The 26,545-nt window shown below is 42.0% G+C and overlaps 1 protein-coding gene across 1 annotated transcript in view; it reads left to right on the plus strand.

The window, feature by feature from the left end:
* LOC311145234 (neuronal PAS domain-containing protein 3-like) overlaps positions 1-26,545 on the plus strand; it is a gene marked incomplete at both ends in the record, with an annotated part of 312,893 nt that overhangs the window by 148,648 nt on the left and 137,700 nt on the right. Inside the window, one exon of the mRNA XM_084181466.1 lies at positions 13,446-13,528. Within this exon, the coding sequence (XP_084037592.1) occupies positions 13,446-13,528 (83 nt within the window). The remainder of the gene's footprint in view (positions 1-13,445; positions 13,529-26,545) is intronic.

A 26,545-nucleotide genomic window follows, 5' to 3' on the forward strand; every position in this document is an offset into this window, starting at 1 on the left:
TTTCTTTCCTTCTTAATGCGTTTGAGCCAATCAGTTGTGTTGTGACAAGGTAGAGGGGGTATACAGAAGATAGCCCTATTTGGTAAAAGACCAAGTCCATATTATGGCAAGAATAGCTCAAATAAGCGAAGAGAAATGACAGTCCATCATTACTTTAAGACATGAAGGTCAGTCAATACAGAACATTTCAAGAACTTTGAAAGTTTCTTCAAGTGCAGTCGCAAAAACCATCAAGCGCTATGATCAAACTGGCTCTCATGAGGACCGCCACAGGAATGGAGGACCCAGAGTTACCTCTGCTGCAGAGGATAAGTTCATTAGAGTTACCAGCCTCAGAAATTGCAGCCCAAATAAATGCTTCACAGAGTTCAAGTAACCGACACATCTCAACATCAACTGTTCAGAGGAGACTGCGTGAATCAGTCCTTCATGGTCGAATTGCTGCAAATAAACCACTACTAAAGGACACCAATAAGAAGAGACTTGCTTGGGCCAAGAAACACGAGCAATAGACATGAGACCGGTGGAAATTTGTCCTTTGGTCTGGAGTCCAAATTTGAGATTTTTGGTTCCAACCGCTGTGTCTTTGTGAGACGCGGTGTGGGTGAACGGATGATTTCTGCTTGTGTATTTCCCACCATAATAATAATATGCCACTTAGCAGACGCTTTTATCCAAAGCGACTTACAGTCATGCGTGCATACATTTTTGTGTATGGGTGGTCCCAAGGATCAAACCCACTACCCTGGCGTTACAAGCGGCGCGTTCTTCCAGCTGAGCTACAGAGGACCACCGTAAAGCATTGGGGAGGAGGTGTTATGGTGTGGGGATGCTTTGCTGGTGACACTGTCCTTGATTTATTTAGAATTCAAGGCACACTTAACCAGCATGGCTACCACAGCATTCTGCAGCGATACGCCATCTCATCTGGTTTGGGCTTAGTGGGACTTTCATTTGTTTTTCAACAGGCCAATGACCCAACACACCTCCAGGCTGTGTAAGGGCTATTTTACCAAAAAGGAGAGTGATGAAGTGCTGCATCAGATGACCTGGCCTCCATAATCCCAACTGAGATGGTTTGGGATGAGTCGGACTGCAGAGTGAAGGAAAAGCAGCCAACTGTGATGAGTACTGAGTTTACGAAGAGGCAGGACGCAGACGCAGGAATTAACAAGGTCAAGGTTTACTTAACAATGAGAACGAAAAATAACAAACATAGAGTAAACGACACAAAGCTTAACAATCACACACAACATCATACAGAACAGTCCAGGGCTAAATAGGGGTGGTGATGAGGTGCAGGTGCGCTGGAGGTGATTAGGGTGCGTTGGGTTTCCATTCCGGTGTTGCCGAGGTGGTGCGCTCAGACTGGTGGCTCAGTAGACCGGCGAATCAGAGCGCCGGAGGGGAGCAACGGGAGAAGACGTGACACCAACAAGTGCTCAGCATATGTGGGAACTCCTTCAAGACTGTTGGAAAAGCATTCCAGGTGAAGCTGGTTGAGAGAATACCAAGAGTGTGCAAATCTGTCATCAAGGCAAAGGGTGGCTATTTGAAGAATCTCAAATATAAAATATATTTTGATTTGTTTAACACTTTTTTGTTTACTACATGATTCCATATGTGTTATTTCATAGTTTTGATGTCTTCACTATTACTCTACAATGTAAAAAATAGTAAAAATAAAGAAAAACCCTTGAATGAGTAGGTGTGTCCAAACTTTTGAATGGTAGGTAGGGGTAAAATGACTATGCATAGATAATAAACAGCGAGTAGCAGCTGCGTAAAAAAAGGGGGGGTCAATGCAAATAGTAGCTATTTGATTAGCTGTTCAGCAGTCTTATGGCTTGGGTGTAGAAGCTGTTAAGGAGCCTTTTGGACTTAGACTTGGTGCTCCGGTACCGCTTGCCGTGCGGTAGCGGAGAGAGCAGATGGCAGGAAGCTTGGCCCCAGTGATGTACTGGGCCTTACGCACTACCCACTGTAGCGCCTTGCGGTCGGAAAAGCAAAGCCTTCCCAAACCATCACACTACCACCACCATGCTTGACCACTGGTATGAGGTTCTTACTGTGGAATGCAGTGTTGGTTTTCACCAGACATAACGGGACCCATGTCGTTCAAAAAGTCGACTCAAGTTTGCCAAAACGCACCTGGAAGCACCTGTCAAGACTCGTCAAGACTCCTGGAAGAATGTTCTATGGACAGATGTCTCAAAAGTGGAACTTCTTGTACGACATGGGTCCAGTTATGTCTGGCGAAAACCAAACACTGCAAACACTGCCTCAGGACCTGGATGACTTGCCATCATTGAAGGAACCATGAATTCTGTTCTGTATCAGAGAATTATAAAGGAGAATATCAGGCCATCCGTCGTTGCGCTGAAGCTGAAGCGCATCTGGGTCATGCAGCAAGACAATGATCCAAAACACACAAGCAATTCTACATCAGAATGGCTGAAAAGCTACACGTCTAAAGTTTTGGAATGGCCTAGTCAAAGTCCAGACCTAAACCGAATTGAGATGTTGTAGCAGGACCTGAAACTAGCAGTTCATGCTCAAAAACCCACAAATGTTGCTGAGTTAAAGCAGTTCTGCATGGAAGAGCGGGCCAAAATTCCTCCACAGCAATGTGAGACTGATCAACAACTACAGGAAGCATTTGGTTGTAGTCATTGCAGCTAAAGGTGGCACAACCAGTTATTGAGTGTAAGGGGCCAATTCTTTTTCACACAGGGTCATTGGTTGTTCTGTAACTTCGTTTATTAAATAAATGAAATAAGTATAAAATGTTTGTGTTATTTGTTCACTCAGGTTCCCTTTATCTAATATTAGGTTTTGGTTGAAGTTCTGATAACATTCAGTGTCAAAAATATGCAAAAATAGAGAAAATCAGAAAGGAAGCAGGCACGAACTCACCCCTCAAAAGTGCCCATAGAGCCACATTGATCACATACCATATTTTCTATTAGACCCAGTCGTTCATGATCTGGAGTTTTTCTATTAAGGATGATTGGCGTATTGATAACTGCTGAATTATTCAACACTATAAGCATATTTAACGGTTTTAGATACCATCAAATGTAATTCATTTCAATACTACTGTAGCTAATATTTTTAAGCGTTTCAGAATGTTGTTGCGAGCATTTACTGTATTCAATGGCGTAACTACATAATATATTGCGAGCATTTATTGTATTCAATGGCGTAACTACATAATATATACAGACATATATTCTGATAATAGTCCTGAAAGATGTAGCAATATTTTCTCACTGTATCTAAAGCAAAGACCTGCTAAACTAAGCTAATCCAGGGTTAGCTAGCTGTCATAATGGCTGTAGGTCTTACGCAGCTCTTACTGTCCTCCATCATGAATGAAAGGTTGTTGGTATTTTTTTTGTCTGAGCTAAGGTGAGCTCTGCTCTTCACATTGGGGTGTGCTTGCCTTGCAGCCCCCAGTCTGAGCCTGCAACGAGTTTATTAACAGAAATACGACGATGCATTTCAGTAATGGATTGTTTGTTTGGCTGCGTGAGCCTACACTCTGTCTCTCTCTTCCTTTAATGCAGTTTGCCATAATGAATGCATTTCCAAATTCGATGAGTTTTTTTTTCCATTATTTTATTTTGCTCATCCTAGCGTATTGATTGGTTGAAAATGCCCCTTGAACTTGACCTCTCCCGTGTTGCTCAATGCCAATAAAGCTGTCGTCTTCTCCTCTCCCTACCAGCCAGCCCTCCTCTCCTCTCCACTGAGGAAAATATCGATAGCTGTGTTTAGCATCTTTGGGATGCTCAAGATGGCTGAATGTGTTTAGATATTTCCCCCGACAAGCTCATTGATGGCACCAAGTATTCATTGCGCTAATCTACAATTATCTTATAGATTTAAATTAAATTTAAGGCAGAGGGGCTAAAGCCTATCAGTCATTTGTATGTTGTATGCATTATATAAACAGAGTGTACAGTATGGCACACCTTGAAAGTACATTAAAAAAAAAATATGCACACAAACACTGGTTTGAGAAAGCTTCCCCTCAATGCCATACACCAGGGGTCCCCAATTACATTCAGCCACTGGCCGATTTTTTCTTGAGCGGATGGTCAGGGGGCCAGAATATGCAGTGCATTCGGAAAGTATTCAGACTCCTTGACCTTTTCCACATTTTGTTACGTTACAGCCTTATTCTAAAATTAAATACATTGTTTTTTTCCTCATCAATCTACACACAATACCCCATAATGACAAAGCAAAAACAGGTTTGTAGAATATTTTGCAAATGTAATAAAAATAAAAAACTGAAATATTACATTTACATAAGTATTCAGACCCTTTACTCAGTCCTTTGTTGAAGCACCTTTGGCAGCGACTACAGCCTCGAGTCTTCTTGGGTATGACGCTACTAGCTTGGCACACCTGTATTTGGGGAGGACATTCAGATACTTGTCCCGAAGCCACTCCTGCGTTGTCTTGGCTGTGTGCTTAGGCTCGTTGTCCTGTTGGAAGGTGAACCTTAGCCACAGTCTCAGGTTCTGAGCGCTCTGGAGCAGGTTTTCATAAAGGATCTCTCTGTACTTTCCTCCTTTCATCTTTCCCTCGATCCTGACTAGTCTCCCAGTCCCTGCCGCTGAAAAATATCCCCACAGCATGATTCTGCCACCACCATGCTTCACCGTAGGGATGGTGCCAGGTTTCCTCCAGACATTACATTTTTTAAATTCATTTTTTAGGGGGTATTTCAACTTTAAAATTGCAGATAGATTATAACTACCATCAATGTAATTGTCTGCATCACTTCCAATCCCCCATATGTTTTCTTTCACAAATATATATATACTAACTGTAAGTCGCTCTGGATAAGAGCGTCTGCTAAATGACTAAAATGTAAAATGTAAAATGTACATATACATACATACACATACATACATATTAATACATATACATACATATACAGTTGAAATCGGAAGTTTACATACACTTAGGTTGGAGTCATTAAAACTAGTTTTTCAACCACTCCACACATTTCTTGTTAACAAACTATAGTTTTGGCAAGTCGGTTAGCTACTTTGTGCATGACACAAGTAATTTTTCCAACAATTGTTTACAGTCAGATTATTTAATTTATAATTCACTGTATCACAATTCCAGTGGGTCAGAAGTTTACATACACTAAGTTGACTGTGCCTTTAAACAGTTTGGAAAATTCCAGAAAAGGATGTCATGGCTTTAGAAGCTTCTGATTTGAGTCAATTGGAGGTGTACCTGTGGATGTATTTCAGGGCCTACCTTCAAACTCAGTGCCTCTTTGCTTGACATCATGGGAAAATCAAAAGAAATCAGCCAAGACCTCAAAAAAACAATTGTAGACCTCCACAAGTCTGGTTCATCCTTGGGAGCAATTTCCAAATGCCTGAAGGTACCACGTTCATCTGTACAAACAATAGTACTCAAGTATAAACACCATGGGACCACGCAGCTGTCATACCGCTCAGGAAGGAGACGCGTTCTGTCTCCTAGAGAGCAAAGGACCTTGTGAAGATGCTGGAGGAAACAGGTACAAAAGTATCTATCCACAGTAAAACAAGTCCTACATTGACTAAACCTGAAAGGCCGCTCAGCAACAAAGAAGCCACAGCTCCAAAACCGCCATATTTAGAGCCAGACTACGGTTTGCAACTGCACATGGGGACAAAGATCGTACTCTAGTCTGATGAAACAAAAATAGAACTGTTTGGCCATAATGACCATTGTTATGTTTGGAGGAAAAAGGGGGGTCTTGCAAGCCGAAGAACACCATCCCAACCATGAAGCACGGGGGTGGCAGCATCATGCTGTGGGGGTGCTTTGCTGTAGGAGGGACTGGTGCACTTCACAAAATAGATGACATCATGAGGAAGTAAAATTATGTGGATATATTGAACATCTCAAGACATCAGTCAGGAAGTTAAAGCTTGGTTGTAAATGGGTCTTCCAAATGGACAATGACCCCCAAGCATACTTCCAAAGTTGTGGCAAAATGGCTTAAGGACAACAAAGTCAAGGTATTGGAGTGGCCATCACAAAGCCCTGACCTTAATCCTATAGAAAATTTGTGGGCAGAACTGAAAAAGCGTGTGCGAGCAAGGAGGCCTACAAACCTGATTCAATTACACCAGCTCTGTCAGGAGGAATGGGCCAAAATTCACCCAACTTATTGTGGGAAGCTTGTGGAAGGCTACCCGAAACGTTTGACCCAAGTTAAACAATTTAAAGGCAATGCTACCAAATACTAATTGAGTGTATGTAAACTTCTGACCCACTGGGAATATGATGAAATAAATAAAAGCTGAAATAAATCATTCTCTCTACTATTATTGTGACATTTCACATTCTTAAAATAAAGTGGTGATCCTAACTGACCTAAGACAGGACATTTTTACTAGGATTAAATGTCCGGAATTGTAAAAAACTGACTTTAAATGTATTTGTCTAAGGTGTTTGTAAACTTCCGACTTCAACTGTATATACATATCCTTTAAAAAAATGTATTTTCCTTTATTACTTTCCAACTCCACCACCCCTCCCCTAATTGGAGTAAACTAGTGAACAACAACGCTTAGGCCTCTACTTCCAGCTTATACATACTATACATATTTTATGGACTTTTTATTGTTTGTTTTTACTCCTGGACTTCCTCTACCCTCAACCTCTCCGATCATTTTCATGATGTCCATCCGGTTTGCCTCTACATGCCATATCCCCCACTATGCTTCACCGTAGGGATGATGCCAGGTTTCCTCCAGATGACACTTGGCATTCAGGCCAAAGAGTTCAATCTTGGTTTCATCAGACCTGAGAATCTTGTTTCTCATGGTTTGAGAGTCTTTAGGTGCCTTTTGGCAAACTCCAAGCTGGTTGTCATGTTGCTTTTACTGAGGAGTGGCTTCCGTCTGGCCACTCTACCATAAAGGCCTGATTGGTGGAGTGCTGCAGAGATAGTTGTCATTCTGGAAGGTTCTCTCATCTCCACAGAGGAACTCTAGTGCTCTGTCAGAGTGACCATTGGGTTCTTTGTCACCTCCCTGACCAAGGCCCTTCTCCCCCGATTGCTCAGTTTGGCCGGGCGACCAGCTATAGGAAGAGACTTGGTGGTTCCAAACTTCTTCCATTTAAGAATGATGGAGTCCACTGTATTCTTGGGGACCTTCAATGCTGCAGAAATGTTTTGGTACCCTTCCCCAGATCTGTGCCTCAATACAATCCTGTCTCGGAGCTCTACGGACAATTCCTTCAACCTCATTACTTGCTTTTTGCTCTGACATGCACTGTCAATGGTGGAACCTTATATAGACAGGTGTGTGCCTTTCCAAATCATGTCCAATCAATTGAATTAACCACAGGTGGGGGTAGGAGCGTTGGGCTAGTAACCGAAAGGTGCTGGATCGAATCCCTGAGCTGACAAGGTGAAAATCTGTGGTTCTGCCCCTGAGCAAGGCAGTTAACCCACTGTTCCCCGGGCGCCGATGACGTGGATGTCGAATAAGGCAGTCCCGCACCTCTCTGATTCAGAGGGGTTGGGTTAAATGCGGAAGATACATTTCAGTTGAATGCATTCAGTTGCACAACTGACTAGTTATGCCCCTTTCCCAATCAAGTTGTAGAAACATCTCAAGGATGATCAATGGAAACAGGATGCACCTGAGCTAAATTTTGACTCTCATAGCAAAGGGTCTGAATACTTATGTAAAGAAGGTATTTCTGTTTTAAATTTTTCTTAAATTAGCAAAAAACACTAAAAACCTGTTTTCACTTTGTCATTATGGGGTATTGTTTGTAGATTGCTGAGGAAAATGTTTAATTTAATCCATTTTAGAATAAGGCTGTAACGTAACAAAATGTGGAAAAAGTCAAGGGGTCTGAATACTTTCCAAAGGCATTGTAGTTATAAAAAATCTGTACACTGCAAATTGACAGCAAGAAGCCAAACATATATAGTGTTTGACAAAAACAAAATATGTTCACATATGCATCTATATTTATACGTGGGAATATTTAGTAACAGATTTCTTAAATTAATATCACTTTGAGCTGAGTTCCTGATGATTTTACGGTTATTTATGTCCAACAACGAAAATTATGAAAAAACTCAGAAAACTTGGGGGGCCAAATAAATTAGAATTTGGCCTGAGGGCCACTTATTAGGGAACCCTTCCAAACACTTTTATTTTGCATTGTCACATCAGTGTCTGTGTGCTGTGACCTCATGTTCCAACTGCAGTGGGAGACAATATTGTATTATTACAGGTACTCACCTCTCTGAATAGCTCTAATTTATTCTGGTATTCTCCTCCTGCTGCTCCTCTCTGTGCAGTTTTGATATGAATCGCAACTGGACAATACTTGTCACCCAGAGTGCTCTGCCATGCTCTCATACAGCCCTCTTATCAGTGGATCTGACAGTTGTTTCTGGTGATGAGGAGGGGAATGGTACAATGAGGAAATACAAAATCACTTGAACAGGGGCTTCAGGGCCACTACAAGAGACTTTCCATAGACAATTATTCCTCACTGAGCCGACACTCAAGGTGTAATCTGGGATCTGTACTAAAGAGAGAGAAAGACGTAGATGGAGATATCCACTCAGCCCACTACAGGTTCACTGTACAGCCGATTCACACAAATAACAAGACGGGAAAAGGTAAGGTGGCTAGAAAAGGCCACAACAACTGTTGTACTATCAGTCAGTTAGCTTTACAATAGCTACGATTTTCCTAATTCAAATGTGGGAGAAAAAACATTCTAAAGAAGTGGAAATATTTTAGAAATGTTTAATCTAAATATTATTTTCTGAAATCCTATTATTTAATCAAAAAGAATAAACATATTGAAACAAATCAAAAATGTTATGTACAGTACGTGTATTGTTAATGCGTGTAAATTTCAAGCAGCAGACAGACAGACGCTGAAATAAAAGGGCTTCTTCTATCTCAGACATTCTCTGAGACTGGTCATTAGTGTTAGAATCACAGCTGTTAAAGTTTGATGACATAAATGAGCAGAAAGATGAACATGGATTATTAAACAGACCATCATGAAAACTGAAAACTAGTGAAAGATGTTAGAAAGGAAACTAATTAAATCAAATGTTTCAGCCTCCGTCTTCATCAGGATGACTTATTAAGTATCCAGACGGTCTGTGGGTGAATACTATGGCATGTGATCAGAAGAGCGTTCATTAGCCGTGGTCAGTAAATTATTTAATGGACTTTCAGTTTCCACTGTGAAAACATTTGGGGAGTATGTAGACTGAAGGACATGGAAGGAGAATTGAGTTAATCTGTAAATGAATTGGTATTTTAATTAAATGTAAAAAATAAACACTCTTAAAACCATATATTTCAGTATGGCAGTTTTTGTGTTTGAAATGCCTGAAGTGTTAGAATTTTGAAGCATTGTAAATGTACTGTAATTGAAGACATTTGGACAAATTGACATTGAATTTCTATTTTTTATATAACATTTCCAATTAAATGTAGATAATATTGGTTTTATATTATTTTTTATATATGAAAAGACTTGATGCACACACTATAAGACAGAAACACAAGATCCATATAGAAATATAATAAGAAATGCTTTTGACATGCACACTTGATTTCATTTGTGGATCTATTTCAGCACAAAATGCTTAATCATCAAGGGCAAAATAGTACACAACATGCTATTCTTACTATAACATTCAGCACATTCAGGTGAATGTGAATAAAGCAGACAGGATTATGTGACTGGATCCATAGTGACTGCTGTCGCCCAGGTTGTTGGTAGTTGATACGGGGGACACAGCATGAGACGGGGATTGCTGTTCTGAGGACACTGAGGTAATTCAGTAGCCACAGCTAGGGGTCCCAGGAAGGAAAATATCACTTTTGTTGATCTTGATGTAACTATGGGATCATCCTGACTGATTAAAACACACTGGTGGCCATGGCAAATTAGAGGGGAGAGAGAGAGAGAGAGAGAGAGAGAGAGAGAGAGAGAGAGAGAGAGAGAGAGAGAGAGAGAGAGAGAGAGAGAGAGAGAGAGAGAGAGAGAGAGAGAGAGAGAGAGAGAGAGAGAGAGAGAGAGAGAGAGAGAGAGAGAGAGAGAGAGAGAGAGAGAGAGAGAGAGAGAGAGAGAGAGACTAGAATAACAGTTTTGGGCCCATTGTGTGTAGTTTGTGTAGTTTGTGTGCTGGATTTATACAACTTTACCATTGTATTGGTTAACGGTTCGCTAAGGAAGTGGTGACACAGTGTCCACAGTTTCCACACCACAGTGAGGCTCCTCATAGTGAGGCCTTTGACAGCCTGATGAATTAGGCCTGACAAGAACCAAAATGGCTGTCCTCCGTGCCAGCTGCCAGTTGAGCATTTACACTCTGTTAATTGAATTGGCAATTTGTGTAACAGTACCTGCCCCAGAGTCTTTGGTGGTGCCGGAGCTGCCATTTAGCCCTGCTCTAATCCAGAAACTAGGGAATAAGAACACTAAGCTTCACAAGAAATTACTGCAGATTTAAAATGACAGTCGGGGCCCCTGTTGCCAATTTTCCATTAAATGAGAAATAAATTAACAATAGCAATAATGTTGACTTATAAAACTGAAAGTTAAATTGACTTTCAAATAGCACTGCGGTTTAGAAATTGCCACAGTACTGAGAATCAAATTCCAGTATATTGCAATCTTGAAACCAAATGCTGTTTGTGACATGGTTGTATTAAACAGCCGACATTAAACATTGAGAGTGGTAAATGGAAACTGATATTTTCACATCATAAAGCTGCATTAGTTTAAATTAAGGAGGGTTTTCACCCTGATTTGCATTCACACGCAGTTAGTTAGATTTTGGATTCTGAGTTAGTACTGTTTTTGCCAATCCACAAGAGAGAATGTTTAATAATGTTCAGTACCTCAGTAGCAATGTCAGTTGTTATTGGTCAAGTTTAAATATGTAGCTAGTGCAAAGTCTATCATATTTTGTTTGTTTCTATTACAACAAATGATAGAAGCAGAGATTTTTCAAGCGAAGGTTAGGTTATACTGTGCTATGCATTACTTATTATCTGAGTATGATTTGAATATGGTTTTCCATAATTAAATGTTCCTCTTACCTGGTGTGTATATAGTGCATTAATATATTGTTAATATACTTAATACTTGTTAGTCAGCCCTTAAAAATCTAAATAAAACATTTAAGTACATTAGCACAGGTGTCAAAGTGATGTTTTTACAGTCACACTACCATTTTACGAGTCTCCTTAACGATATTGAAATGGGGGGAAAGTAATATCAAAATCACCCTCGTTAAGCTGCATTTATAAATCGGAAAAATCTGATGGGTTAGTGTTAGCCCCTAACGTAATAGAATCACAGTCTCCAGCTGTTTTATATCTTTATTAATCAGTCTACTGTGTGGATTGGGCCAAATTTAGTCTAGATTGCCTCCACAATATTTGGTCTCCTGGACTGAGTGTCTAACACAGTGTGTGTGTTTGTGTGTGTGTGTGTGTGTGTGTGTGTGTGTGTGTGTGTGTGTGTGTGTGTGCGTGGGTGCGTGCGTGCGTGCGTGCGTGTGTGTAAGTGTGTAAGTGTGTGTGTTTGTGAGACAGGGACAGTCAGACACAGTACTCTGAAGGTGATTGGCCATCTGCACCCAAGGCGCTGCTCTGAATTGCTAATGTCTGTGTTATTAAGAACTGTGAAGGAGCTGTTGGCAGGAAGAGGGGCTTCAAGGTGGCCACAATCCTCCACCAATGGTGCCAGTTTAACATTTCAACTTCTTTATTATAAAATATTAACCACGTATAGTTTCCCGTTTTCAAAAGATCCCCAAGGTCAAGGAATTTTCCGCATATAAAGCAATCTGTCACTTATTTCCATGCCGGGGCTCTTTTAGCAGGGAAAGAGCCCTGTCTGACTTTGTGATGATGAGGGCCATTGTAGGAGAGAAATAATGATTCCCTCCACTGTGTCGGCCAGGATATAAAAGATGATAATTGAAGTTGGTCAAGTGTGCTTTGATCTGTGATATTTCTGCTCTGTTCTACATGAGCTGCCTGTTGGAGCTAACGTATGGTCGGTGTGTGTGTGTCTGAGTGCTGGGTAGTGGTTCTGTGCTGGGTCACGGTATGTGTATGGGATGTGTGTGTGTGTGTGTGTGTGTGTGTCTGTGTGTGCATGTGTGTGTGTGTGTGTGAGGCCACACAGGCCAGCATAGTGCATCTGAGGTGGACTGGGTTCTAGCTCCCTCTGCTGTCTCTATGTGTCAGGGCTCTCTGCTGGAACTGTTTGTTTGGGGTTGCCCTGCCTCCGCCTCATGCCATGTTTGTATCCTCCCCTACCATGGCGGAGTACTGTGTGTGTGTGTCCAGGGCTGGGTCTGCAGGTGTTGTCTATCCAGTGCATGTTGTTTGGCATGGGCCCCGCTCCTCAGGGAGGGGAAAGGGCTAACTGCTTACAGCATAACTGGAGGGGGATGTGTGTTTACCATGCCTGGCCTGGAACAGGGAATACAGTGAAGGACAGAGGCCCCTCATTGTGCAGTCTGTGCCCCCTCCCGTCCACCCGGGGCCTGGCCTCTGACTCTAACCCGTTCCCCTGGCTTCTTCCCCGAGGAGGACCTGTTTGCTCCTGCTCTTTGAGAGGCTTTAAGGGCCATTTAATGCTTTTATTACATCATTAATTGCACATAATTCAGCAACATTACCCCAATGCCTGGCTAAACTCTGTAAATTAAGTACAGAGCACTTTGTTATAAAATTCACCATAATGAGCTCTGGTGGGAGTTTGAAAGTTACCGCAGGCCATTTTTACCAGTAACGGGTAGCATGGTGCCTCTCCCTACTTTTAAGTTGGGAATATAGAAAAAATACCCTAAGGGCACAGTCTCTGGTTAGTCTGCTATGCAGCAGAATCAATCGCATGATATAATCCCTCATTTAAAAACAAGCCTTTGTACCAGTCAGCGAATCATTGAATATGCAAGCTAGCTGCACTCGATAATAGCATTGTACTGTACGAGTTAGCATCGCTACAGTACTTATTACTGTAAAGTTATCATAGTGGGCGCTTGATGTCAATGATGTCAGCTGTTGATGTCAGCTGTTTATCATTACAGCTGTTGGTTCTCACTACTGTAGCAAACGTATTGTTCACAAGGTATTGGTGTGTGCCTTTGTGTTGTGTATGTGTTTACATGCAACTGCATTTATGTACTGTATCTGTCTGTCTGTCTAGCTACTTGTTTATGTATTACACAGTAATGTATTTGCATACAAACCCAGTCAGCCTTATGCCCACCCAGTGTGTGTGTGTGTGTGTGTGTGTGTGTGTGTGTGTGTGTGTGTGTGTGTATCTCTATGTGTTTCACCCAGTGTGTGTGTGTCTCACCATGGCTCTGTCTGTTGTGTTGTGTTGTGTGTGTACAGCTATAGGAGCTCAGCGAAGGAGGACTCCCAGTGCAGTAGCCTCAGAGATCTTCGAGCCACACCTCGGGAGCCACATATTGCAGGTAGGATGATATGAGAGCACACAATACCACAGAACACCTGTCCTGTCCTGTCCCACAGGCACCACCACCCTATCTAACAGGCCTGGTATTAACTCTAGTGTACAGTTACTAGGGTTGCAAAATTCTGGTAATTTTCCCCAAATTCCCAGAGTTTCCAGAAATCGTGGTTGGAGGATTCCCAGATATCCTTTTTATTCACTCCTGATTCCAGAAATATTCCAACTGCTATTTCTGGAAAACCTGGGAAATTTGGGAAAGTTACCATAATTTTGCAACACTAGTTACAGTACTTCAACTCCACACACTATTGACATGGGTTATTACTGACATCTAGCAATATCTTTTTTTCCCTCATCCACCAAAGCAATTGACATTAAGGAAACGCTTTTGTCTCAAACGACTTACTGTAGCTAGTATGTGATTCCTGCAAAGACCTTGGCATTGCTGGCGTCATGCTCTTACCAATTGAGGCACACAGAAGAGGTTGACAGGGGAGTGAAAATTAATTCCTATCCCTTCTTGTCCAGAATTGTTTTTTTTCCCCGTACTGTGTCGATCCTGCAACAGTTCTATAACCCTGACAACTTTCCTGTCCTGTCCCGGTAAAATTCACTCCTGTCCCGTACCGTGCTCATTTTAATGCGCAGAAATCAGAAATAACTTAATCCATTAGCTGCCTGATCGTCTGTCTGTACCCCCTCCCTGCACTCTGCTGCTTGTGAGTTTCCATAGTAACGTCCCCGTTTTGGGCTGCATGCTCAGTGCTCACTAGACAAGAGAGAGAACTGTTAGCTAGCTACTTTTTGTTGCCTGCCCAGTTGATAAAGGTCTTATATCTATTTTTATAAATAGTGATTGAAGACAGAAGAATGCATGTTATTGTTGAGAGAAGGAGAATTTCACTCCTGTTCCTACAGGAATCCCACGGGACCTGCAAGACCCGTGGGAATCCTGTTACTGTGTCAACCTCTACCACACAGGACCAAAGCTGAGGCATTGTTTAAGCCTTCTAGCATTACTGCATCTATGCTCTGCCTTGATTCTTGAACATACAACCTGTTCCCTCTATTTTTTGGGGCACTGAGCAAATTTCAGGTCTGCTGAGCGCAAACTTGAAGGTTGTGAAAATTGTGTGAAACTTCCGGCGCACGTTTCTGTGAACACTGAGGCTGTACCTGCTTTAAAGTGGCAATATGTGACTTTTGCTGCGACCCGACCAAATTCACATAGAAATGTTATAGATCTATCATTCTACCTAAAAATAAGTGTAAGAAGCGGTAGATCTGTTCTATGTGCGCTATTTCTATGCTTCCCGTTCTTAAGTTTTGTTTTTGCGTCTTTTACTTTCTGTTTTGTACACCAGCTTCAAACAGCAGAACATACAATATTTAGGGTTATGGAAAATATATTTCACAGTGGTTTAACTGGTACAATGATTCTCTACACTGTACTAGTGTATTTTGACACATAAACTGAAATTGAGCGAACTATTAGAGTTTTAGCAACCAGGAAATGGCTGAGCGATTTCTGCATAGTGCAACTTTAAGTTACAGTTTTAACAGTGGCCAAGTAGGCTACTGTGGCTATTTGATCATAACGTAGGCCTACCAGAGTGGCCTACCATCAAAAACAATGGAGAAAAATGCATCCCATAATATTTTAACATGGAAATAGCTGCTCTATCATTCAGCCTACAGTAGCAGCCAATGTGTGGTGTTTAATGTAGGCCTACATACCATGAGACTTTTGAAAAAAACCTGCAGGGCTTGACATTAACCTGTTTATCCACTTGTCCTTCAGACAAGGAGGTGACTGAACATGTTGTGTTGTTTGATGCAAAAAAAACACTTTACAAAATCAAATTCATTATTATTCCCATACCATTATTACAGAGAATCAGACAAATTATGCTACTTAGCTTATTCAAGACCGTCTCAAAATACAACACTGCCCCTTTAAGACATTAAAAAAAGCTCTTTACCTGAATAACTTTTCAAAGATGGCTAGAAATGCACACATTTTTGCTCTTGTAGGAAGCAACCACTCCCCCATTGTTGACGAGAAATGTGCTATAACTGGGCAAATAACTAACTAACTAGCGAAGAATATGAACACATTTGCACAGGTGGCTACATGCAGCTCTCGCTTTGATCTCAAAACAAGCGCATCTACTCGCGAACGCTCAAGCACAATTCCCACAGTAGAGCAAAACGTTGATAGTGTTAACTAAAGGGGAAAACTCTAGAAAGATGAGTGAAGTTCAATCTCATGCTTCTCTGCAGGAGGCCTTTTGCCTCTTGTTAGGCCGTCATTGTAAATATGAATTTGTTCTTAACTGACTTGCCTAGTTAAATAAACGCGCGCAGCTGAGAGGGAACAATGCATACAACCTTTTGTGGCATACAGACATTTTTCATCCATAAAGATTCTACATTTGGAAGTCCATCCTTTAATAGTTATATTATATTATACGGAGTAATTATAGATTCATATTCTAGTTTCTAATGTAATTTATACCTTATTTGATGTAATGTACAAATATATTTTTATTACAGTAAAGTTACATTATTTTATACCATGGCATTGTTGAATACTTGTTTCTGATTGGCTTGAAGGGCATTCTAGAGCGTGCATTATTTCCCTATAATGCATGGTATATTTGCACGATAGAATTCAATGGCTATAGTTCATTCTTACATGTTCTATGTTTGAGCTGCTTTTGAAAGCAAAAGTCGAATTGAAAACATTATTGGCATTGTTGAATTCATAATAGCAAGCTAGGACTGAAGGTTTGGTTAGCTAAACTAGCAAGTCTGTTTGTTTGCTAGCTATTTAAGTGGATGTTGAACACATTTATACCGGCAAATGAACACATTCCTAGCGGGAAATGTGTTAAATTATAGCCATGGTAAAAAAGGGATAATCAACTCGGGGCTGTATGCGCTCTGGAAAATAATGCAGCTCAGTGGAAGGTCAGTTCCACTCCGCTTACGCGTCGTGGAACACACCTTCCACGTTGTTCATTATTTTCCATAGAACGCATAGCCCCTCGTTGATTATCCCTTACATATTGAATTATGAAACTATGATAATGGTTAACCCCGTTAGTCCTGAGGGTATTTTGCATGTGTCTTGTCTTTTTAATATTTTACATAGTGCTGCTTATCTCTATACATAAGCCCAAAGGGTTTGCTTTAAATCAGTAAAGCAAAAACATAATTTGATACTACAGCTGATATGAAAGTGTAAGCTGGTAACCATGCTGACATATCATCTTTTTGTGTTGGGAGTTGTTGATTATCTAGCTATCTTTATTTTCTGTAGTCTACATTTTTGTAATCTACATTTTAACCTGGATTGCCACAATATCCATAGCATAATATTTGATTCATTTTATTTGAAAAGGCATACAGAGAATGCAGTAGCTCATTCTATTGCGTAAGTTTATTGATCAAAGATATCAACAACAAAAAATCCTCCAGGACACGTAAATGTCTTCCAGTGTGTTGCTCCCTCCCAGCCTTGTCCCATAGTGAACATTGGGTTCTCATGCATGATGTGAACACAAATAAAAAGAGGTTGTAGCAGAAACGCTACCCCCTTCAGTCCCCTGAGAACACAGTGGCAGCCATATGCACAATGTCTGTTTCCTATTAAACATGTGCTGAATCGAAAGTGACATCTTCCTGCATTTATCTCAGATCCCCAGGTTTAGTGGGTTGGAAAGGAGGAGGAGGGAGGAGAAGGGAGGATGTTTCCCTTATGGTTATCAATGGCAGAGAACAACCTGGATTTCATAGTTGATTTCAATAACAGAAACAGCAACTAATGTGTATAATGTCTGTTGTTTGTATACTGTATATGGAGGATGTTGATATTTGTAATTTGGCTATGCCTTTTTTAATTGCATTAAATAAAGTTGTATTGAATTGAATTGAAACTCACCCACTGACAACATTTCTAAAACGTCATTCTACCAGGGATGTGAACATTATCGTGACGCAGCATCGTGATGGCAGCCCCCTCTCACTATAAGCGAACACTTTCCCTGTGACAGGTTAAGTGTCTGACAAGAAAGCGGAAATGTATAATTAACATCAATAGCAGGCTGGAAGTCTGTCGAGGCGTGGCCTTTTCAAGGAAGGACTTGTTCCTGGCAAATTGTCCCCATTAATCTTCAGCTTAATTGATTGTGAAAAGTTTTAGGATGACATTTTAAAAAAGCATGCACGGTCAGTGATTGATATGGGGAAAATGAACTAATAATGAATGCAAGGCAGTCATTACTTGTTGAGCACAGCGGCTAATTTTAGACAGATTAGACTGTGTTTGATAGTGCTTAATAAAGAGGATGGCTTGATGAGCTCCTCTGTGTCTCTACACTACTCTCTCTGCTCTACTCTACCTGCCTGTCTGGCCATTCAGGTCTTAACCAGTGCTCATTACTCTGAGTGACTCTGTCTCTGCCTAATGCCAACAGCTAAGGGGACTTATCCAAAGCAAACTCAATAAAAAGCACTAGCGGACCCTTTTACCATTTATCCCCTACATTTTTAACTAACTTCAATGACAATTCTTGGAAAACTCCAAACCAAACCTAAATTCAAATTGTCCCTTCTTTTTTTTTTATATTAGCTGTTGAAACCGTGCAAACGCGTATAGAATGTGTAATCAGTGTATTTAGGAAAGTAGTAAAATGGGTAACACTTTTTTTTTTTACAGCCCTGTTCCAGCATGTATTTACTTAGACAGGACGTCAGGTAGCTTAGCGGTTAAGAGCGTTAGGCCAGTAAACGAAAGGTCACTGGTTCGAATCCCCTGAGCTGAGAAATCTGTGTATGTGCCCTTGAGCAAGGCACTACTTGCTCTTGTATGTTGCTCTGGATAAGACCATCTGCTAAATGACAAAAATGTAAATATACACATTCTACTAGAAAAGTATATGATAACAGTTATTACAATGATAAGTAAAATATATTCAGCTTTGACCCCTTTGTCTGGTTGATTTTCTAAAAAGAAGTGTACCTGGGCCCTATACGTCTGTGACAGGCTGGCAGGCCTGAGAGCAGTACAAACAGTGAAAGCCCTAGCAGCACTGGGTTAGGTTGCTGTTTAATCTGACAGAGTGAGTGTAAATGTCCCCCGGCACTGTGCCTGTCTCCTGTCCGGACCTAGTCATGTGACACGGGATTAATCATGCCCTGTGTGTGAGAGAATAGGACAGGGTGATGGCTCTGTGTGTGTGAACGGGACAGGGTTAGTAGCTCTCTCTACGGCTCTGGCGGTTCCCTCTCATTGTGTCCTTGTCCCCAGCTACCATAGCTGCTTTGTGCTCCAGGCTCCTTTGACACTGAGTGGCCCGGTTGACCTGGGAACGGGGCTGCATTCAAACAAGCCTTCTATGGTCTTTTTGTTTTCAGGCCCAAAAACATTGAATTAGTTTACGAACGAGTTTTGTCAACCCAGATAATCAATGAACTGATTTAATATGCGGAGATCAGCAGAGGTTGGCAGCTGCCCCCATCTTCATGCCGGAAGGAAGCCCTTTGCTTTTTTCCACCGTCCCTACTCCCCTCTACCCCCATCTCAGACGTTACAGAGAAGACAGGTTTTGGGGTGCCTTCACTGTTGTGGCGTTTTAAAAGTAGTTTTTCTCTCTGGTAACAAATTGGAACTATTCACCAAGGTATCACGCTACAGTAGCTCCATTGTCATGCAGCCAAAACAGACCCACTGGTACTAATCGCGGGCAGAGATTGAGCTTGTTGATGGAAGGTGTGTGTGTAGCTATAGAAGGCTGGGTTAAGGTGTGTGTCTGTGTGTGTGTGTGTGTTAAGGTGTGTGTTAAGGTGTGTGTTAAGGTCAATGTTAAGGTGTGTGTGTAGTTGTAGCAGGAAGATGGAATGCTGTGTGTTGGGGGTGTCAGTGAGCGAGACTCACTCTGTGTCTGTCTCCGTGGGGCCCTGGCCAATCACTGTCCAAAATAGTCTCTCTCTCTCTGTGGCATTGTGGTCCCGGTAATGGCTCCTCCTCAGCAGAATCCCTCCCAGTGTCTCTCCCTCCCTGGCTGGAGAGAGGCCAGCAGCAGCCATAGAGGAGAGGGGAGAGGAGAGGAGTGGAGAGGAGCGAGGAGGAGGAGGGGAGAGGAGAGGAAAGGAGAGGAGAGGCTGAAGGAGAGGAGAGGGGGGGAAACGACAGCGCTCAGGGGCAGTGTGTTGACCGTTTTGTTGTCTCCCACTGTGTGTTGTCATCTCTCCAGTCAGTGGGCTGGATTGGATGCGACAGCAGCAATAGGTCATTAACAGCAATGGGACACGTCCTCTGGCAGATAGACTGGGGGGGGGGGGGGGGGGGGGGATGAAACACACAAACACACAGACTAAATAGTAGCATTGATATCACTGGCCCATAATAGTTTTGCATGAGATAAATGATATGTTGGTTAATTTTTAAAAAGCATTATAAAAGGGCAAAATGTCTGGTGTGGGTGGGAGAGAGTATGGAGTGGATGGTGGGTGGATGGTGGGTGGATGCCTCTCTTTTCTTTTTCTTTCTCTCTCTTGCTCTCTCTCTCTCTCACTCTTTCTCTCTCTCTGTCTCTCTCTCTCGCTTTCTCTGTGTCTCTCTTTCTTTCTCTTTCTCTCTATCGCTCTCTCTCTCTTTCTCCCTTGTGTCTTTCTCTCTCTCTCTCTCTCTCTCTCTCTCTCTCTCTCTCTCTTTCTCTCTCTCTGTCTGTCTCTCGCTGTGTCTCTCTCAGTCTCTCTCTCTCTCGCTATATATATATATATATATATATGTCTCCCTTTCTCTCTCTCTATTCAATCTTTATTGCAGAATTGAGATGCTAGTTTAATTTGACAGTAGTTTACCTCAGAGCCTCAGACAGTGAATGTTTATGGTCAGGCAAATGGAGGGGGCACCCTTCTGCCTTGACCTTCACCGCCCTCAGGACCCCAAACTCCCCCTCCCACAATGTTCTCTGTTCAGTCCGAGACTCACCTTGCCTTCGGAATGAGTCATCACACTACACCCTTATCCCTGCTGGGATGAAACAGATCTGTCTCACTTGTTGTTTGTTGTTTCTTAGTGTGTGACAGAATGTGAAGAATAGACTCTTTCTTTTGAAACAGTGATCATTTCTTGCGGGTAGTAGCTCTCTCGCTCCTTGAAAGGACATGAGGGCATACATGCATAAACGTAATGCAGAAAAGTTGAATATCCTCCTGCAAAATGGCTCTTTGTTGGGAGTTATCAAACGAAGCAGTGTTTGATGTCTCTTTAAATGATAGAAAATCAACAGCATGTGTTGTTTGTAGATGAATGAGAGGCAGAGTGTAGTGATGGCCAGACAGAAGGACTACTAATTACAGAAAGGCTGTTGTAAAGAGTAGAAAGACTCTCAGCTTCTATCAGCACCTGTGGAGGGCAAGGGGAACAGGACACCCAACACGTCTTAATATGCCACACATCTTAAGGTCCAATACACAAATCTGTCAAATCTTTCATCTTGACTTCTTTCCCGACGTTGTTTTTTCTCTCCCTCTTGTTTGGTTAGCTTTGTTGCGTTTGTTGTTTTCAGCGAGTCAGACTTGTGTGATAATGGGGCTCTGTTTCAAAAAGCCCTTCGTTTTCAAACCCTCCGATCTCCACACCGGCGGAAGCAGAGAAAGACGCCTGCTTTAGAAACGACAGCTGTTTACATTTGCATAACATCAAGGAGGAGCCCGGGCTGTGTGTTTGAGGCCCGTCTGGGTGCAGCTGTCACAAGTTGTAATCGCAGGTTGATTTGTGGTTCGGAAAAAATATCGGCATTATGGCTCTATGCCTCTGTTGTTGTTGAGCAGCCGCTCAGAACAGTTTCGGTTTGTAGGTCTACTTAGAGGGAAAGAAAAAGACAAAGAGGATGGAGGCATTTTTCTCCTCCTCCTCCTCCCAGTGCCACAGACAGATCCAGGGTCTCTTCTCCTCTCTCCTCTCCTCTACACAGATCATGCAGAACTGCTCTGTCTATCACTGCTCTCTCTATTGACCGCGGTTCGTACGGCCATTGTTCCTCTTGTTGGGAAGCGATAAAGCCAGAGGTTAATTGGGAAAGTCCTGAAGCTGGCCTTTGTGCTCCAGTCTGGCCCCCAAACAAAACAGTCTAGGAATGTGAGCCATTACATCGAGCCCAGGCAGCTCCACTGTGTCTCTGTCACACCCACATGCCATTTATACTGCTTATCTATGGAGCTAGAGAATGGAAGTGGCACTCCTAGAAGCACAATTCATTCTATCCCCAGCCCTACGAATGTTAACTACGACTGCAGTACAGAGTCTCTACTTGCTGCCTCTCACGTTGTCATATAAAGACACTATTGTTGTCTTTTCATAGCCCACCAGGGTCTGAGCCATATGCATTAATTCCAGTTTTAACTAAATAATTGCAGGTGGCCATGGCACAGAGGTGTAACAACGTTTTAGACATGATCAGTTTGCAGTAAGGGTAGATTATTTAGACATTTTTGTCAAATTCAATTTGAAATTGCCCTGTCAACCAACCATACACAAACTTTCCATGGATTTTTATCTGTCATGGCTTTTTTATCAGTCATCTCCATATAACACTGTCTGTTGGTAGAAAAGCAGGTCTGATGTTTCGCTCTCTCTCTGCAGTGTAAAGGGTCAGCACTCCATGCTTTTATCTCAACTCGTTGAAAGCCGCTGTCTCCCATACTTGATAGTTATTCTTTTGTTTACTAATGTGCTGTTGAAAGCAAACATGTCAGAGCCCTTCTTGCTGTGGTTCACTACATTGCATAACATAATGGGAGGGGAATTTACATACCCACACACACACAGACACACACACACACACACACGTATACACACACACACAGTGAGCTCAGCTCGCCGCCATCTTCTTCTCAACCAACTCATGATGAGTGGTTCATTTCAATGCAGGATCTGGATGGGCCTCTGACAGACAGACACACAGACATAGACAGATGCAGACAGATGCAGACAGACAGACAGACAGACATACACACACACACACACACACACACACACACACACACACACACACACACACACAGACAGACAGACAGACAGACAGACAGACAGACAGACAGACAGACAGACAGACAGACAGACAGACAGACAGACAGACAGACAGACAGACAGACAGACATGTCAAATGTAAAGATTATGATAACATTTCAGTGTGTTCCATGTGAAGTGAGACAGTGACAGTTCAATGTGTCAGAGGTTGTCACTGAGGTGTAGGTGGAGTCGTAGTGAGATGTTGGATACAGATGTGCTCTGAGGTCCACAGGGTTCAGGTTAGGAATGGAAATCAGACCGACACAGGTGTTATTGATGTGCAGATGTCTGCTGCAGGCAGCAGATGGATGGTGGATCCACAGTGCAGGTGTCATAGGAAGGCAGGTGTGATGGGATACAGGTATGATAGGTATGCAGGTGTGAGCTGGGTGCAGGAGTCACAGAAAGGCAGGTGTTTGCTTGGTGCATGTGTCATAGGGAGGCAGGTGTGAAAGGTATGAGCTGCGTACAGCCTTCTGCAAGTGTCTGCTCAGTGGCAGCTCCTTACAGGTAGCTAATAACTATTTGTCAAGTCAGTTAAACATAGATGAAGTACAAATAAGTACTTTATGAGGCTTTATTGTGAGGAAAATATAACAGAAGCAGTAAACTAAAGATAGGTCATTGTTTGCATATTCAGGCACACACACACACATCTAGTATAGACTGTGCATAGCGCTAGCTGGCACGACATAAAGGTGTGATTTCAGCTCTGTTTCACCATGGCTCCTGTGGCAGCGTGACCTGACGTCAGGCTAGAATCTTGAGGAGTAAAAGATCAATGTCGAACGTCGAGCCAGGCATTCTGATTACCAGCCCTCCTCTATACTTCCTGTGCAGCCCCCATGCCCAGACCCACCCCTTCATTAGCAATGGGAATTCGGACAGGAAGGGAAAAAAACAGGGCCCTTATTATTTATGCAGTCAATAGCAAGGGCTTGTCTGCATTCATAATTGTTTGATTTTATAGGCCAGTCTTTAAACAAACATTGTCTATGGTAATGTGATGCCCTGACGGATGGCGAAAGGTTTTGTCTGTGAATATCATTTGGATAATTAAAAATGACAGATGAAATCGCCCGCTGTCTTGACCCTCACTTTGTTCCCCGAGTGATGGCGAGGAGATGCTGATTGCTGTCAATCATGGGCCTTGGGAGGATTGGGGAAACTCTGGCAGCCCTGAACCCTGACCCACACTGTTGATCTGAAATAGATAACAACCTTGAAATACCTGCAGAATTTAAACAGCTTTGCTCTGTGTTGAGAGCTGGGGCGCCTTCCCAAAAGAGCCCTCTTAACCCCCTCCCTCCCTCCTTCTCTCTCTTTCTCCTCTCTAGCTATCTCTCTCTCTCTCTCTCTCTCTCTCTCTCTCTCTCTCTCTCTCTCTCTCTCTCTCCCTCTCTCTCTCCCTCTCTCTCTCTCTCTCTCTCTCTCCCACTCTCTCTCTCTCTCTCTCTCTCTCTCTCTCTCTCTCTCTCTCTCTCTCTCTCTCTCTCTCTCTCTCTCTCTCTCTCTCTCTCTCTCTCTCTCTCTCTCTCTTTCTCTCGCTCTCTTTCACTCTCCATCCTCCATCCCCAGGTCTGAGCAGCTGTGCAGATTACATACCTCCTGATATGGCCCAATCCCAACAATAAGAGGAGGGAAAGGACAGGGACACAAATTAAAACATAAATCTAATGGCCTTCAGATGTACTTCAGATCTCAGATCAGGTTGCAGTTCTGGGCTAGAATAACTTTTCCCTCGTCGAACTCTCTCTACAGATGCCGTATCTTAATTTGATCATCCTGTTGTTGCAGGAATGCAAACTTCTAAAGTTTGTAATTTCCACTTAAACATTTCAGACTTGATATGCCCTAATGAAAAATTGATCAACCCCCCCCCAAAAAAAAATATCCATTAATTATAATCTACATTATAATTCACATTTCCTGTTGCTGCAAGATTATTTTCCTGCTGTGAGACACTAGGTAAAATTAAGATACGGCATCTGTACACTGAATTTACAAAACATTAAGAACACCTTCCTAATATAGAGTTGCAACTGGTCAGTCTATGTCATGGAAAGAGCAGGTGTTCTTAAAGTGGAACTGACAGCATTTTAGCAACATGAAATCTTATTAAAATCTGTTCATATACACCCCCAGGAACAATATGACACTTACCAAAAATAAATCTGACAAGCGATCCCTTATATATGGTCATTTTCACATTTTCATAAATTCTTAGAATGTTTGGGAATTACGTACACTAAGGCATTTGGGAAAATTGTATAGCAATATAGAGTTGGAACGCGGCCATGCGTTTGGACAATTAATAGACACTGCAGTAAATAAAAGCAAATAAAAACATTTGTCTCGTCCAGGACCGGAGTCTACGCAGACTGGTGCACCATAGCCAATCAGAGCTACAGTAGGCCTTTATGCAAACAATCCATTTGCGACACAGGCCTGCCATCATTCACTTTGAACTGGACTGTGTGTTTACGGGCAGCTGCAACAACGCGACTTTAGATCTTTAGAACTAATTTGCCAAAAGCCATAAAATACACCTGAATGGATTTCTGCAAATATGTCAGTACCACGGGAGTCTTCTTACATTTGGAATCAACAACAACAACAAGATCAACAACCAATTCTAGCCAGAGCAAAATGAGCTAAAAATCTAACAAAGGAACATTAGATAAACCTTCTCAAACTGTTTCAGCTAGTTGGCAATCAAAATTGCACTGATAAACGATGGGAAATTGTAGCCTACTTGTCCTTCTGCAGCTTGCCTGCAACCAAGCACTCAAGCGAACTGGCTTACTAGCTAGCTACTTCCAGACACAAATGAGAGAACACCTCACTCTGACCATTTTACTCGCCCTAGCAGAGCTGATTAGTTAGGCTATTTACATGTTATATCTAGAGTGTTCGTGACTAACTATTACTTTTTTATGCCTATGTTTACTGACACCGGTCATATTCAGTCGGTGTTGCGCGTTTGTAAATTCATCAGTTATTCTGCGCTCTGGCACACTCAGACGAGAGCACTCTGAAATCGGATTAGATAGCCAGAGTGAAATTGTGAACGCAAGAGGTATGCTATCTGGATAACAGTCGTTCAAGTTCTTGCTAGCTAACCAAATGACACCTGCATCTCTAGCTGTGTATAGCCACCAAAAAACGATATGAGGGGAAAAAGTCAGTCACTTACCCACTCCTCCAATGACATGACATGGCATCCTCCTAGCAGTCAGATAGCTAACATTGGGCTCCGCGTTTTTAGCTTGCTATATAAATAGATAAGCTAGCCTATTTGCTACATTATGACTGACTTGTGATCATTGCCCTTGTTAGTTTGATTGTATTCACATTCCCATCCTTAGTTACATTTGTCAGTTTTTGTCGAAAATATTGAGTCATGGAAACTGAAACAATGCATCCCGAATGGAGGCAGCAAACAATGTACCAGGCCAGCTGTGATTTACAACCTGATAGCAATATTTTTTGGACTACCGAGAAATGTATTGGTGAATTATATTTATCATGCATTGAACGGCATCCATATATTCTGCCAACAATGCCTTAGTCTACATCATGGAATGTTGAGTCAAATAGAGCCTATTTTTAAAACCTCTAAAGTTGGTTTTGTAGCATAAACTGGGAATTTGATATTTTTTACTGATGTTATGATTGTCTGTTTGTTTCATATCTGCAAAGTAGTTAAAACGCTGTCAGTTCCACTTTAATGTTTAATGTATATGTGGTAGCAATTAAGCCCCCGGATGAGGTTAGTAAATCCGTAGCAAGATAGATTCCATTTGATATAAATTATAATTGTAATTTACATTGGAATTTACTTTAGAGTTTATGTCTTGTAGTTATTGTACATTTTGATATGACAATTCTGTCGCATCTTTCAATTAATGCTTGAGGATGTTTTCGTGTAGT

The sequence above is a fragment of the Coregonus lavaretus genome (assembly GCF_964263955.1).
Source record: "Coregonus lavaretus genome assembly, chromosome: 18".
NCBI lineage: Eukaryota > Metazoa > Chordata > Actinopteri > Salmoniformes > Salmonidae > Coregonus > Coregonus lavaretus.